General features: G+C 40.5%; 1 protein-coding gene across 12 annotated transcripts in view; it reads right to left on the bottom strand.

Annotated features, from left to right (window-relative positions):
- Positions 1-16422, bottom strand: part of dgki (diacylglycerol kinase, iota) — a 61007-nt gene that overhangs the window by 29324 nt on the left and 15261 nt on the right. For all 12 annotated transcript variants that reach the window (XM_079653668.1, XM_079653666.1, XM_079653674.1 and 9 more), the window contains exons 2-3: positions 3081-3189; positions 591-686 (exon numbers count right to left, since the gene is read on the bottom strand). In XM_079653668.1, the coding sequence (XP_079509794.1) occupies positions 591-686; positions 3081-3189 (205 nt within the window). The remainder of the gene's footprint in view (positions 1-590; positions 687-3080; positions 3190-16422) is intronic.

Here is a 16422-nt window from a genome sequence, read left to right as displayed (position 1 = left end):
AAATTGTGCACATAGGAAAACCATTTATTCAAAATTATAATATGGATTTGATTCGATATGAATATTTGATTTGAGTATAGGTTATCTTATCGTTAGGTAAACATGACCACCTTTCGTCATTCATGAAAACATGAGAACATTTCGAAATACTCTGTACAAGTGTATAGAAAGTCACCTCGATGAGTTATATCTTTTTATCTAATATGTTCTCATTATCAAAGTTGTTCCCCCTACATAAAAAGTCTATCAAGACTTATTTGTGTCAGCCACTGCTTTTTCCAAGTTTTGTTGAATTACTCACTAAGGTCTAAGAGGATACCGACAAACCACACACACACACACACACACACACACACACACACACACACACACACACACACACACACACACACACACACACACACACACACACACACACACACACACACACACACACACACACACACACACACACACACACACACACACACACACACACACACACACACACACACACACACACACACACACACACACACACACACACACACACACACACACACACACACACACACACACACACACACACACACACAGTGTCCATCACTCACTGCGGTCTTAAGTAGGCAGGTGTCCTCTCCGAGATAACAGAGCTCTCCTGAACAACTCGTCTCCATCCACAGGTGATCCCCGTTCACTGCGTTCTCCTGCAGAGAGAGCCAATAATTATATAATAACTCACATTATCTATCACTCATGATGTTCACATTAAATTACAGCCATATGTACATGAAAAACGCTGCAGTGAAACAACGGTTAACAAGTGTGTCAAGCACATAATCACCGCTGCTGAGGAGGAGGGTAATTTAACAGTATATGTTCATTTAAAGTGCTTATCAAAGCGCTACAGGAGCCGCTGATTCAAGTGCAAACACACTCCTATACGCATATAATAATAATTCCTTACATTTATTATAGCGCTTTTCCAGATGCTCAAAGCGCTTTACAAATACACATTACACACATATCATACATGACAGGGTGAGTGTGTGTAGTGGTAAAAGGATGTCACTGGGTTCATTGTACAGCTTTCAGAAGGTGTGTGTTTCTTAGGCATTGTGTTTAAAAAAAAGATTTACATTATTATAGGGTTAGTGTTAGACCCGTCTTGATATTACTAATATGGGCAGGAGGGGGAGGGCAAAGGGAGCATTTTTAAATATTATTTTACACAATGATTGAGCTACCTAATCTTGTGGCATATGGCATTATGTTGGTTTCCAAAAAAAAAAAATGTTTCGTTATACTATTTATGCGTAGAATATACAGCAGTAAATATACTATCGTTATTAAATCAATAATACAGAGTCTGATTAAATTACTTGATCTCTGGGGTTAAAGTCCTTTAGAAAATAGTGAGGAGGGTAGAAGAGGTGATGAAAATCATGCGATAATTACTGTGTTAAAAGGTGTTACTGTGTGAGGTATAATATAATTATTTGCAACATTTTAAGCAGATGTAATATTGATGATAAGAGACAACATGTGATTGTCAAGGAGGGTAAAGAGCAGAAGCTGCATTATATTTTTCTGATTTCACAGCCATAAGTATTGCCTTGATACATTACATCAAACATCTGTCAATGACTGGTCAGTGTGTAACAAAAAAACTAAACTAATCATTTCATTTGACTGTTAGGCCCCTAAATGAACCCATCAAGTTGTGGTAAATCAACACAATAATGAGTGATAACACACAATGATTATGTATTAGTGTGTGTGTGTGTCATGCAGAGAGTTAAAGGCCAGTGCTGACGTGTTGGAAGTGTCCCTGCAGACAGAGCCACGGGGGGATCTCAGATGTGGGGTTGTCTACTTACACCTGCTCATTAATAATCCACAATGTTTTCCTTAATACTCATTATTCATGTATGATTCACTAAGGTGCCCAACTTTACAGTATCATAGAGCGTAGCAAAAGAGAGACATTCATGTTTTTAAACTTGATTACACATGATACATTATAGCCATATTTTGGAAGCTATTTCTGTGGCTAAAGCACAGTGTTTGTTTTCTTTTCTGAGCCGGTGTGCTCTAAAGTAAAGTCAAAACCTCCCTCCGTCACAGATATTCTTTTCTTTGTTGAATCAGATAAAAATAGCAGCTTTGCTTTCATCCTTTGGGCCCAGTGCACACAAAGTAGAGTGGCAGCAGTTAGTTCTGCAAAGACAGTCATTAAATCAGTTCTAACAGATTCTTACATTGTGATAATTAAAGACAAAAGTGACTGAATATGGAAGGGGGTTTTCAAAAAAAAATGCAGGATAATAAACAAATGTTTTGTGTTGTTTTACTAGAACATTTTTTGAAAGGTTGACGTCATTTCCTCAAAATTCAAGGCATATTAGAAAACTGCTTGTAATTAAGCAGCTATTGACTTCAAGAACACAAAAGCTTGAATGTGTGCACATCTTCGTGAGTGAGGTGAAACAGCTTCACAAATGTCCTGTATTTATCGATGCCTTGTTCTCCATTGTAGTCTAATTTGTTAAGTTTCATCACTTATTTCAGACAACGTTACATATCAACTGGGCATTTCCCTCAACATTTGGTATTCGTTTCATTTCAATTCAGAAAGTGCTTTAAAACGTCTCTGGAGCTTTGTGAGGTGTTATGCAAATGAAGCCTATTAACATCTGCAAAATAAACCCAGCAAAAAAGTCACACCCTGGCATGTAAAACTTTCCCACGCTCAGTTATCAGGACATTTTCTAGTAATAATCAAAAACCCAAAAGCAAATTGTTGCTTTTCTTTTCCACATGAACATACGGCTGTTGAAACCAATCTGCAAAAAAAATCTGTTGTCATTAAAAACCAAATGTCATTCAGTGACTCAGCCTGGCAGACTAAGGCAAGCAGAGCCCGGGACAACCGTCTAGTTTGTGCAGTATTAAAACATGTATTGATGTCATGTCTGCACGTGTCAAATGTAGCAAACATACAGTATATGAACAGAATACACATAAACCTGATCGAGACAAATATACAAAAGACAAATATGATAATTATTCATTTTCTATGATATAAATACAGGTCTTACAGTCCAGTCCAGGGCGGTGCGCAGCTCTTTGTTGGGCCCGTTGGATGCGGGAGGCAGAGCGGGTTGGGGGGGGCCAAGGTGCTGGAGGCCTGAACGGGAGATGGCTTTCCTGAAAAACAAAGAAGATACTTTATTAACGATCGGGAAAAAAAAGCCTGTAAAGAGAGGTGCGAAAAACCAGCGCTGTCATGGTTTGATTTTGACACAGCAGCTGAATCACCGATTTTTGGTATCATTTTGTATTAATTATTCATGGTATGAGACCACATTTGGGTGGGTTCAGCTGCAGATATTTGGTAGTGGGAACAGCTTGAAGCAGAGACTGCCAGCATCACTCTGGGGTGACGGAGACATATCTGACAGAGGATGAGTCAGCAGTCATCTCTCTCTCCATGTCTTTAAAACATCAGCCTCACATCACTTTTTTTGCTGTTCCCTGTTCTTTTTATAATGGGATTTATACCCCCATAATATTCTTCACACTTTTACACATTTAGAAAATTCAAACTTCCCAGATAAGAAGGCACAACTTCTATAGTTAACTGGACATTATGGAAATTAATGAATGGATGCGGGTGTCTGTGTGTGTGTGTGTGTGTGTGTGTGTGTGTGTGTGTGTGTGTGTGTGTGTGTGTGTGTGTGTGTGTGTGTGTGTGTGTGTGTGTGTGTGTGTGTGTGTGTCTATCAGTGGAAAAGGTTGCACAGGAGTATCTGACCCTCCTGTTGAAAGTTTCAGTGGGCGTCTGTCTACATTTATCAACAGGACAAAGAGGAGTCCACTTACACACACTGTAACCTGATGATACGCCCTGACACACACACACACTTTGCTACATGTACTTGCCCTCACGACTCTTGGGATATAAATAGTATTGCGTGGGTGATAGCACATATGCTACCTATAACACACACACACACACACACAATATCACACACACACAACTTGTTGGACGCTTTTATCCAAAGCGACTTACATACTCAATACTGTGGGCAAACCCCACAGGAGCAATTCGGGGTGAAGTGTCTTGCCCAGTGGGGTTTGAACCTGTGCTCCCCTGATCCGAGCACCAACGCACCATTCCACTGCGCCACACGTCTCCCTACATACTGTACACACACACATAAACAAACATCTTATCTTATGATAACAAATCATTGTGATGAATGTTCATTGTTGGTGGGAGTAATGAAGGATGCCAGCAATTATTATTTTTACAATCGGCATTTTATTTGTTTTGTATTTCCTTTAGGTTTGATCATTTATAATAACCGCTGAGACAAGAGGAATGGACCAACTGCGATCAACAAGTCCATTAAGGGAAGTGAGACGAGAGGTTTAGAGGATAGGACGGCTTGTTAATAAACCCACCGTTTTTATTGAAACCACTTTTTTGGAAGTAAAACCAAAAGTAGAAGGTGAATGTGTGAAGTTTACAGTCTGAAGATTATAGGGCAAACATGCTGAAAGTTAAAGTGATAAACTCCTGGGCTGAATAAATATATATACCGAAGTACAGTACTTGCGGGGTAAATATACATTGGACAAGAGTGTACATGTGATTTTTGATGGAATATACCTTTAAAATCTACATTTAAACAGGAATGAAACAGATAGGAAAACGTTCTGATTCAGCATTTTCCTTGTGTCCTTCCTGCTGTGAGCACAGAGTGGATTACTGAAAATGACGTTTTAGTGTGGATCAAAACAAACAGTCGTATACCACTTTTCCAAAGCTGTCTCGTCAAATTTTTGTCCAAAAAGAAAGACTTCTCTTCTGTAAAAAGCCGTAAAGTTAATATTACCCTTAAATCATACTCACTTTCACAAAAGGGGGTCAAAACACTCTCACGAAAGCTCTGTGCTAAAATTGTTTTCTATTGTGGTGTACTAGTTGGTTCTTCTTGACCTGGAAAGCTGATATGTGTTACCTTCCACATGTTCATTAGGTTTAGGGTTAACCACTGCACTGTGAATCCTAGTGTTGAAGCGCAACCTACTTAACAAAAATACAACCGAGGGTTTGTTTACAGCCTGTCTGAGCGCTGAGGATTATTTTTAACTGATTATTCTTTGTCAGATATGAATAAATAAACTGTGTGTGTATTCATAGTGAAACAAGTGTGTACCTGTGTGTTGCCAACAGGCAGAGTGTGTAAGGAGGAGCTAAAAAAAAAAGACCCAGCAGTATTTGACGTAATCACAGCTAAAAGGTGAATGACACGGACACTCTTTTTCAGAGGTCATGGAGCAGCGCTACATTTGAGTGAGTCCTAATCTTCTAAAAGCACACAGGATCACAGGCATTAAAGCTCGGTTCACACACACACACACACACACACACACACACACACACACACACACACACACACACACACACACACACACACACACACACACACACACACACACACACACACACACACACACACACACACACACACACACACACACACACACACACACACACACACACACACACACACACACACACACACACACACACACACACACACACACACACACTAGATTTGTCCACTAAAAAAGGCAATACATCAATCGAAACTTCTTGTTGTTGTTTGAAAGCATGTAGATATGACAAAACAAAGCAAAGCAAAGCCCACCTACCACATCATTCTTTTTGGATAATTCTTTGTTGTGTTAAAGAAAAAGCACTCTCAAAGAATGTGCGTCTTACATGCATAGAAAATGAAATAAAATGTGAATTACCGGAAGCAGAGAAAACAGAAAGACTGAGAAAGGGGATGCAGAGAGTCTTTGACGTCTATGGAAAATTAGGCCAGTTACCGAATAAAAAAAAGCCTGATTGATCAGACATGCAAAAGGTCAGCACCTTAACTCGAGGTGTTAAAATAAGCTGTTATCTGCACTGTATTAAGGTTTTCTAACCTCTAAATGAGCATAAGGTCACTTTTAAACTACAATGTTTCCGATTCAGCTGCCAATTACATTTATTGGGGTAAAAGTACTATAGTTTTAAGTGCAAAACAGCACTAATGAAATTCAAATAGAGATTTCAATCTAGAAACCACTCACCTATCAATCATGAAGGAACAACAATTGCATTTTTAAATATGTTTACACATCCTGAAATGATGTATGTCACTTTCAAAAGTCCGGTAAGTGTGTTTAAGCAACAGAATGAATGACCTCTCTCTCCAGAGCTCCGAAGTCCACTTGTTTGTGTTTTTCTTGATGTGCACTTGCCCTTTCTGGTTTGGATGCTGTGCATACTCCTACTGAGACGGAGTCAAAGCCTGCGGTGAAAAGCTTCAATTGATCTCTGAATAGTGGAGTTCAAACACCACCTACTCCCTCCTCGCTTTCTTTCTTTCTCTCTCTCTCTCTCTTCCTCCCTCTCTTTATCTGTCCCTTTTCCCTTTTCTGTCTCTGGAACTAATCTTCCTCCTCTTCCATCATCCTCCTCCTCCTCTCCTCTGCCCTTTCTTTTTCAACCCCCCCTCGTCTTCTCTCCTGTTCTTCTTCCACCTCCACCTCCTCTTCCTCCGCTATCGTCTTCTTTATTTCCTATTTTCTCTCTATTTATTTACTCCTCTTCTCCTCTTACTTTCTCATCATCCACCTTGTCTCCTCTTCCTCTTCCTCCTACTTTCTTCCTCCTCTGCTTTTGTCTCCTTTATGCCTTCTACATCACCATCCTACACCTCCAATCTCCCTCTTTTAGCTTTGCTTCTCCTCTTCCTTTCTCATCTTCCCCCTTGTCTCCTCTTCCTCCTCCTCTCCCAGCAGTGGTGGGTTTTCAGCGTTGCCATGGCGACGGCACAGCGGGAGCGTCGGCAGCTCAGTAATTATATTGGTGTAGAATCTGCTCTCTGTGTGTGTGTAAATGTGTGTTTCAGAAACTTTTCCAGTAAAGTGTAAATGCAGTTACTTGGACACAAGCCATATCACCCTATGTGTGATGAAGGTGTGTATGTCGACACACTTCACACACACAGGCAAACACACACATGCAGAATATATAACGTCTTCATTTCCCAGCCTACACACTCGGCATGATGTAATCTGTGTAAATCCTCCACTGTTTCCTGTATACAGATCCTGTGTAACCACGGAGGGGGGGGGGGGGTCAAAAGTTACTACAGTAGGAACTGTTTATGTATTCAGGTGATTAAGATGGAAAGAAACAAAGCGTCTCGCGGTGAGTAACAAGCCCACACTGGTGCGATCTTCTCTCGGCTCATTTAACCCGTTTCTATTTGCTCAGCGTGCCGCGCCACAGCTAGGCAACACCGCCCATGATTAATGATAAAGAAAGAACAAAAAGTAAAGAGAAAAAGGCAGCTGCAAGTGGGTGGAATCAGATTTAACATCTTCTGACTGGTGGAGCAGAGGATGTTGTGATTATATGTGGGAAGAAGTTGGTTGACAAAAGAGACACAACTGCACCAGTGTGGGTTTAGTGTTAAACCGGTTTCTATGGGCAGGAAAGTGTTTGATCGAGGGAAATTAAAAATGAAAAATCCGCAGAGCAGAAGTTGAACTTTTGTGCTTTCTTAAGCATTGTTTGGTTGAATGCACTGAGTGGGAAATGCGTGTTTTTCACTGCTTATAACTTTACATGACTAAGAGATTTTAAGTGATGGAGTTTTAAACACATAAGTATACGCACATCATTATGAGCTCCAGATCAACAGTATATGCTTTAAGACAACCTTTCAGTGTAAAGAAATGATAATGTTCTAAAAACGATCATTTACCAATGTAAACAGAAGGCTGGTCATGCTACTGAGAGAAGTAAGCAATAACAACTGAACATCTGAAAAATAAACTGAAAAAAGTATTTTTTTTGTCTATCATGTCAGTTAGCAAACACACAAATCTATCAATTATATCTGAACATATAACAATAAGTTGGATGTTTATGAAGTTTGTTGTAAGCCTTCATCTTAATTATTGATCAAATAAAAGTAACCACACACGTTCTGACATGACACTAATACAAATTCAGAGTTGCAATTGGTTTGTTTAAAGCTTGAAATTAAAAGGTGATCTTCAGTTTTGGTGTGGGTACCAAAAAAGGACTGCCAATTGTTCAGAACATACCTGTACTCATTTGCACTAATTTAAAACATCATGTATTCAGCTCCAAGCACATTCGAACACCTGCACAACATCCTGACACCAATAAAGTGTAAAGCAGCTAAAGCAGCCTGCAGCCAGCTATTAATATGCAGCCTGATATTTAGAAAGGGTCACATGAAGAAGCATCTTGATCATTCCCTCCTGGCTAAGAAAGCAGCAACACGCAATGTTACCAGAGATGCGGTTACAGGCAGAATTTCGCAGGTTCACAGCAGCAGCAGCCGCTCTTATCGCTCACCTGTAACCAAGTAGGCGATGAAACCAGCGCACTTTCTTCACCCTCCCTCTCCTCCCTCGCTGCTCCCCGGCTCCGACATTTATCATTATTATTTTCAAACTTCTCTCACTTATTCGCTCGCGAACAACCTTAGTCTCCCGGACCAACAGTTATTCTCCCACAGCAGGGGCAGGTATTTATGCCAATCAGCGTGACAGGCCACGGAGACCTGACACCGACACATGAGCAGTGTGTGTGAGTGTGTGAGTGTGTGAGTGATTCGGGTAAAGGTTGAATTTACGTAGTACAGGGTGTCGATTTAACTCGCGAGAACGCTCAGGGGGATCAGACTAAGGCAGTGACGAGGTTTAGGTAATCGGATATGAATGGATGTTACTTTTCTTTTTAAACAATAAGGAGGAGAAGTGATGTCCATCTAACTATGATGCTGGATCCACTACATCTCACCGCTGTCATACACGCTCTCCTATCTATCTGATAAAAGGTCAAGAAAACATCATAAAGCAATCATATAAATAAAGGGTGGCATTATATCAGGGTTACAATTGATAACTTTAAGATTATGTTCATCACATTTGAACCAAAATAACCAATTGCACTCCAGGCAAGCCCATTATTCTTATTTTAGTATTGTATTTTTGGATTGCACTTCAATATATGTTGCACTTTATCTGTTTTAAAGTCAAGAATTAGTCATTTTAAAAGGTTACCAATTATAACACATTTGCCGCTTCTAAGTTTTCACATGTTGTATTTTCCTTAACTTAATCACCTGCTTTCTATGAGCTTATTTCTGATTTCCACATCTTACTATTATGAACTTCAATTTTACACATGCACCTCCATCTGTTCACAGATGGGTGTCCCTTTCTGTCCCCTTCCCTATCGGCCCGTCCACACGGCAGCGTGCGTTGCTTCAACGGATACGCTTCCAATTCACTTTGAATGGGGTGACGTCACGCTTTGCCGAACTGCATTGTGGTTCCGTCACGTCGCTTTGCCCCCGCTGCTCGCTTCGAAAGTTGAGAAAAGTTCAACTTTTCAAGCGTCGACGGAAGCGCCAGCCAATCAAATCCTATACCAGTTAGACCCTCCAGAAAAACGCGGGCTAAAATCCTTCATTATGCGATTAAACATGCAGGGTTTTTCTGTGATTTTATGCGGTGAAATTGCGGGAAGTTACGAAAAAGAATAGATTTCTTTTTAAATATTGGGCTTTCTTATTTATTCTCTCTCACTCACAACCTGCCACTAACGTTAAACCCCTTTCCTATTCAATTAAACACATTCAACGTTTATTTATTGTAAAAGCAATTGGGCTATTTTAATCACACTCTCTCTCTCTCACACACACACACACACACACCCACACACACACACACACACTTCTACGCCTCATTCTGTTTTCATTTATTCGTTCGTTATCTGACCAGCTTCAATCTTGTAGGCTACTCACTTCGTTTCTTGTAGCCCTCGAAAGCGTTTTGGAGGTTGATGCCTCGGTGAACGTGAGTTGTTTGGCTTTCTTGTCCACAGCAGCAGAAAGCATTTTCGAATGTTTGAATGAATCAAAGTGGGTCGTCACCGTCGATTTTCTCGAAGACGTATGCTCCAACACACAGTTGCACGGGGTGCAGAATAGTTTCCCCCCACTTTCGTGAAAGACATCGGGGTACTGCTTTGCCCGGTCTTTAGCAGAAATGTTCGCCGTGTGTGTTCCACACGTTCACTCTACGGTGTTGTTTACCTTCTGTGACGCGCGAGCTGATGACTTCACTTCATCATCATCACTACTTAACGTCAAGACGAGTTAACTTTTTTTTCCCTCAAACTTTGTGTGGAAAAATGCGGGGATTATGCGGCCTTTTCATAAATATTTTATAAATCTGTGCCAGTTTGCTGATTATGCGGTAAATTCTGCGATCGCAGAATCGCGTTTTTCTGGAGGGTCTAACCAGTACAAGCTCTAGCCAATCACACCGCGTGCTTGTATGTCCAAGGCGGGAGATTAATGTGATTGGTTGTTGGTCGCACGCCAGACACGCCCACCGGCAAGCTTCAACGCACGCTGCCGTGTGGACGTACCGTATGTCTCCTTTCCCCCTTCATCTCTACAGGTGAAGCTGTTCTATTTTTGGGACATTACGTAAAAGATAACCTGGCAAAGGCAACCTGAGAAACACAAGCACACAAGTATGAGCTTATGATTTTACACAACACACACACACACACACACACACACACACACACACACACACACACACACACACACACACACACACACACACACACACACACACACACACACACACACACACACACACACACACACACACACACACACACACACACACACACACACACACACACACACACACACACACACACACACACACACACACACACACAAAGATGAATGTGTGTGCAGCACAGAGACTGATATGGGGGATTTAAAGGCTGAGAAGAACACATGTTTTGCCTTTTTAAGCTGGAGAATTTTATTTTTGACAGTGCTGAGAAAAAACGACATTTGAAAGGATTGAAATGTCTTCTTGGGTATAAAAATAGAATAATATAGAGCTGTTGATAAAATGGATACACATTTAAGGGAAAGTGTGATACCTTCGTAGAGTAAAACTGTAATTGAGGCAATAATATTAACAATATAAACATGCCAAATATATATTGATATCCATTAGGGAGGCATGTTTCCTCAGAATACGTGATTTTACTTTTGATACTTTAAGTACATGTTGCTGATAATGCTTCTGTCGTCTTACTGAAGTGAAGTTTCAATGTAATGCAGTGTTTTTGACATTAATGTATTGGTACTTTTACTTAAGTGAAGGATCTGAAGTCTTTCTGCACCACTGTCTCCATGGTGACAATGCCAGTAACATCAGAAGAGAGTTGATTTTTCACCAGAGAGTTGTAACAACTTCCAAAAACCCCGACACAAGCTGATGTGTGAGCTGCAGTTTGAAGTTACAGATGGCAGCCTTAGTCTTAATGTGTACACAGATGTTCGAGCATCATTAGCATGGAGCTCAAACATTACAGATGACAGTTAAGGACACTTGGGTTACTGACAGGGAGCCGTCTGTCCTTCAGCGCAATCTCCCAAAGATCGCTCTATTCTTCTTGCTCCACTTCTTTATCCTTTCAATCCTCCTCTTTTTTTTATCTCAAGACAATTTCTCCATCTTCTCTCATTCTCTCTTTATGTGGGTCAGTGAAAAAGGCTTCTAAGTTGCCGCTGGTGACACAGCATGTCCAGAGTGTGCGTGTGCAGAGAGACATGAGACTGAGTATAAGCTCTGCAGGTCTCTGTGCCTCAGGTAATGGAGTGTGATGGATAGAGGTGGAGCACCACATGCAAAATAAATAACAAAAACTCTCACAGACTTAAAGAGACAGGAGAGGGAGGGGCTTCAGCATCTCATGACTATGGTTGTCATTTGTAAAGTGACAAGCAGCAACATTCACACACATTTATTGCTAAAAAGCAAAGTGTAGATGTAAAACAATGCTGGTGAAAATCTGTGATACATTTGGATGGGAACCCGGCTTGTGTAAACATATTGTAAGGCTGTGTGCAGACCAACAAAAACAAGTTTTGCAAATGCATGCAGCAACACACAGCGTTAGCCAATGAAACTCATGTAAGCACAAGTTCCTGGTAGAGTGTTTTGTAATGTGAATTGTATAATTTTTCTTTTGTGGGGGTGGAAGATGAAGTAATTTCTGCTGTGATAAAGCTGTAATATCCTGTCTTATAGTATTATAAATGTATGGTCAGGCGTTCAATGGTAATAATTGACTTTGTAAACGGATGTTTAAACCCAAATTATTTTTTTCCAGTTAACTGATTTAGTTTTAATTGTTCAGCAACAATTTAGCGCACTAGAAAAACCAATAGGCTGCTCTCTGTGTTAGATTAACAGGAACACAGGCAAAAACAAAGTCGAAAAACGATTCAAGCAGAAGTAATCGATGCTTTATCCCACAGCTGTTTTATACAACACTAAATTTAGCTTGGGTCTGACCCCGTAGCACACACAAACACACACACACACACATACACACACCCACACACATACACACACCCACACACACAGACAGGAATGTGAAGGCACACTCACAATAGCAGGAAGAAATCAACACAAAAATACGCATACACACAAATACACAAACATCTACAATACAGTACAGACAGGGCTTTTTTACTTCTTCTATGGTAATTTAACCTCAATTAGAGCAAAACTGCTACAATAATCACACAAACATTTCTCATATCTCTACTGTTGACTAGTCAATGTGTGTACATGCGTGTAGGGGGGCAGGGTGTAAAGGGTGTGGTTGTCATGGCAACACTACTCAGACTTCCTTCCCAGTTTTATCTGAGCGTACAGCACTCCGTGTCTGTCTGTCTTCCTGTCTGTCTGTCTGTCTGTCTGTCTATCTGTACAGTACCTTAACAAACCCCTATAAAAAGTGTGTGTGTGTGTGTGTGTGTGTGTGTGTGTGTGTGTGTGTGTGTGTGTGTGTGTGTGTGTGTGTGTGTGTGTGTGTGTGTGTGTGTGTGTGTGTGTGTGTGTGTGTGTGTGTGTGTGATTAGAAGTTAAATACTAAAAAGCAAAAGTTGTGCTTTTAGTCTGTCGATGACAATCAGCCACCAGCTTAGAGGATTTCCCGCAGCTGTTCTCCCTGCAAAATCTCACTGATAGTCTATGAAATATAACACTCGATGCACCTGTTGGCCATGAAAGCATAAAACATGCACATTCTGTACTCTCATGCGAGGATCAACACTTAAGGACAACATGCACAAAATGCTGGTTTTCTTGTAAAATGTTAGACTATAGTACTACTAAGCTGTTTTGGATGATGGAAATGAATATGCCACAACTATTGCTGTCGAAAGGCAGCTTTGTATACTCAGATAAACATAAAGCCCACCCATTATGTCCTAATAGGATATGTCTGCATGTCTAACAGTCTGTTAGAATGTTTATTAACTATGGGCTTTTCTTTATGGCACGCATCTACACCACAGCCATCAATCTGTTGACTAGTTGGATTGTGTCCTTGTGGCCTTAAAATGGGAAAACTGAAACAGAATATGCTGCAAATATGAACTGCAATAAATTAGAATAATGTCCTCTCAGGAGTAATAGTTGAATATTGCAATACCCAATAGCCGCATGGTTTACAGAAGTGGTTGTGCCGAGGGGCAGGAGACATTTTTGGAATCAGGAACATGATGGAGCACACGGTGGACGGTCAAACTAGATCAAATCAGTTTCGACAGGGTAGTCTTTCTGTCACGGCCTCATGAGACATCCTAGATGTTGTTTGATGTGTCACATTGTTTGTTATTTAGTAAATAGATGGGTTGATAAGTGATCACATGCTAATAAACAACACTAAGCCACAGACAGATTCATTATTATTTGCAAATGTGAAGCAATCTCGTATTGTGTAGGTTAAATACTTCAGTAGTTTGGTCCATGTATGTGTTTATTAATGCTTTCATTAACTATAGCTAGTTTTCTATACACTGTAGTAGCACTGGGTTCTTCTGTCTACTTTTAATAAGTATAATATATTAAATTATAAGCTTCTCTTCTCTGTGACTCTGAAAGGGAGTGGGTGTGAGAGCAGCTGCAGTCGGGTACACTATCAACTCTTATTAGATCACTCTCCACACACACACACACACACACACACACACACACACACACACACACACACACACACACACACACACACACACACACACACACACACACACACACACACACACACACACACACACACACACACACACACACACACACACACACACACACACACACACACACACACACACACACACACACACACACACACACACACACACACACACACACACACACACACACACACACACACACACACACACAGAAAAAGAGGTGTATATGTTGAAATAGCAGATTCCAGTATAGAGAATTAAACAGTAGAAAAACCGAAATGATAAACTTCTATTGATTAATCGACAGGTAATACAAAAACAATTGATCATTAAGTTACAAAACAAGCAATGACTAACATGTTTAACAATTCCCAAACCTTTTATAGAGTTACATGGATTCATGTATGCTGAAATCTGTCACTAATTGCATCCTTAGACAGAAGAGTTTAAGACAAAGTAGCAGGAAGTCGAACTGAATATTATACAATAATGAATTTTAAGCTCTCGAACCTATAAATCCCCTACATTGTATTTTGTGTGTGTGTGTGTGTGTGTGTGTGTGTGTGTGTGTGTGTGTGTGTGTGTGTGTGTGTGTGTGTGTGTGTGTGTGTGTGTTTCCGGTTGCGAGGCTGGATACAGGAAGCCTGACTCTTTCCCTCTGACCTTCCTCCCTCTATTTATAAGCCTTCTCTCTCCCAATAACACGCATGCCAGTATTACCTTCTACATTTTCTGTGCCCTTATCCTCTCAAATTAGAGACAGTTCAGTCAGACAACTCACGTGATTCTTTAACATGTTTATTAGAAGCAGCATATAGTTGAGTTTGCCGTCTAGGCTCAGGCCTCATCACTCCACAGATATACATAGCACGATGAGTGATGATTAAATAACTAAACCCCAGAGCCTACAGGTGGAAGCTGGGGTGGAAGCTGGGGTGGAAGCTGGGGTGGAAGCTGGGGTGGTGGTCGGGCAGCGACGTGGAAGTAGCTGCAGCAAAGCAGCAGCAAGCAATGCATGGAGAGATCTGGAAGGGTTAAATAGAGCGGCATATTAAGACTGCCTGAACTAGCTCGCAGTAGGGCTGCTCAATTAATCATATTTTAAATCGCGATTACGATTATGGCTTGCAACGATTACGAAAACAACGTAATCGAAATAAAACGATTATTTTTTCAAATAATTTTTTTTTTTGGTTTTTCAGTTGAATTACACTTAAAGCTCAGGGATATCAACGTTTTTTTTTTCTCCAATAAATTGATGTTTTCAAAGTCAATGAATAATCCTAATTACAATTATTGACCCAAATAATCGAGATTATGATTTTTGCCACAATCGAGCAGCCCTAGCTCACAGGCTTCGCCCCATTAACAAAAATACAAATGTTCATAAAGTAGTACATTTCTTTTCCCAGTTAGTGTGCACCAACAGAACATTATTGCCAGTAAACCTTCATAATCAAGCTACAGATGAATAGTTGTTTTTGTTTGTTCCTGTTCTGTTTTCACCACTGTTGTTTTTTAGGATGCATCAGGATTTATTTTAGCCACACTGTCAGCAGCCTCTAGGGACGACAATGTCAGTCTGTCGGTCGTTTCAGGACTAGCCAGTGAGCAAAGTGGAGCCTTTAGCAGATTAACAGTCACATACACAATAAAGACAGGGAATATTGGACTCCAAATAACAATCGTGTTGCTACTAGTGTTAAAATAAGCAAAACGATTTGTTAACGAGTTCTGCATATTGGTTGCGCAACTTGTTCCATGTGGCCCAAAGTAGCAGAATGATATTTTTCCTTTACTAAATATGATGTGATTTGGATATTGCCCCATTCCATTTTGGGATTTAAATACAACTTTGATTAATTGTGTAGCACCTTTTGAGCACACATTGTTTTTCTGAGTGTGAACTGCACTCCAGACTCAAAAACCTGCTCAGAATTAGTATTTGAGAATTAGTACTCAGACCACGTCTCTGCCTTTCTCTCAGCTTACCTGGCATGACAAGACAAAAACCATGGACCAATCCACTGACAAATGAATTCATTATCAATAAAGGCTAAAATATCTATCTCTGATTATTTCCGTGTGGATGTTGGACTTTGGGACGGAGCATATTTGATGGTGTCCTTCACTGGATGGGGTGAAGGTCTGCATGTGGGTGTGGGTGCCTGCCCTTCACTTCACTCCTCCATTGGCCTATTTTATTTTTCCTCTGGGGGTGGATGAAGAGGAGAGAGAGAAAGAG

The sequence above is a fragment of the Notothenia rossii genome, assembly GCF_949606895.1.
Source record: "Notothenia rossii genome assembly, chromosome: 10".
NCBI classification, from domain to species: domain Eukaryota; kingdom Metazoa; phylum Chordata; class Actinopteri; order Perciformes; family Nototheniidae; genus Notothenia; species Notothenia rossii.
The sequence above is the reverse complement of the archived record's forward strand: the minus strand, read 5'-3'. Positions and strand labels throughout refer to the sequence as shown.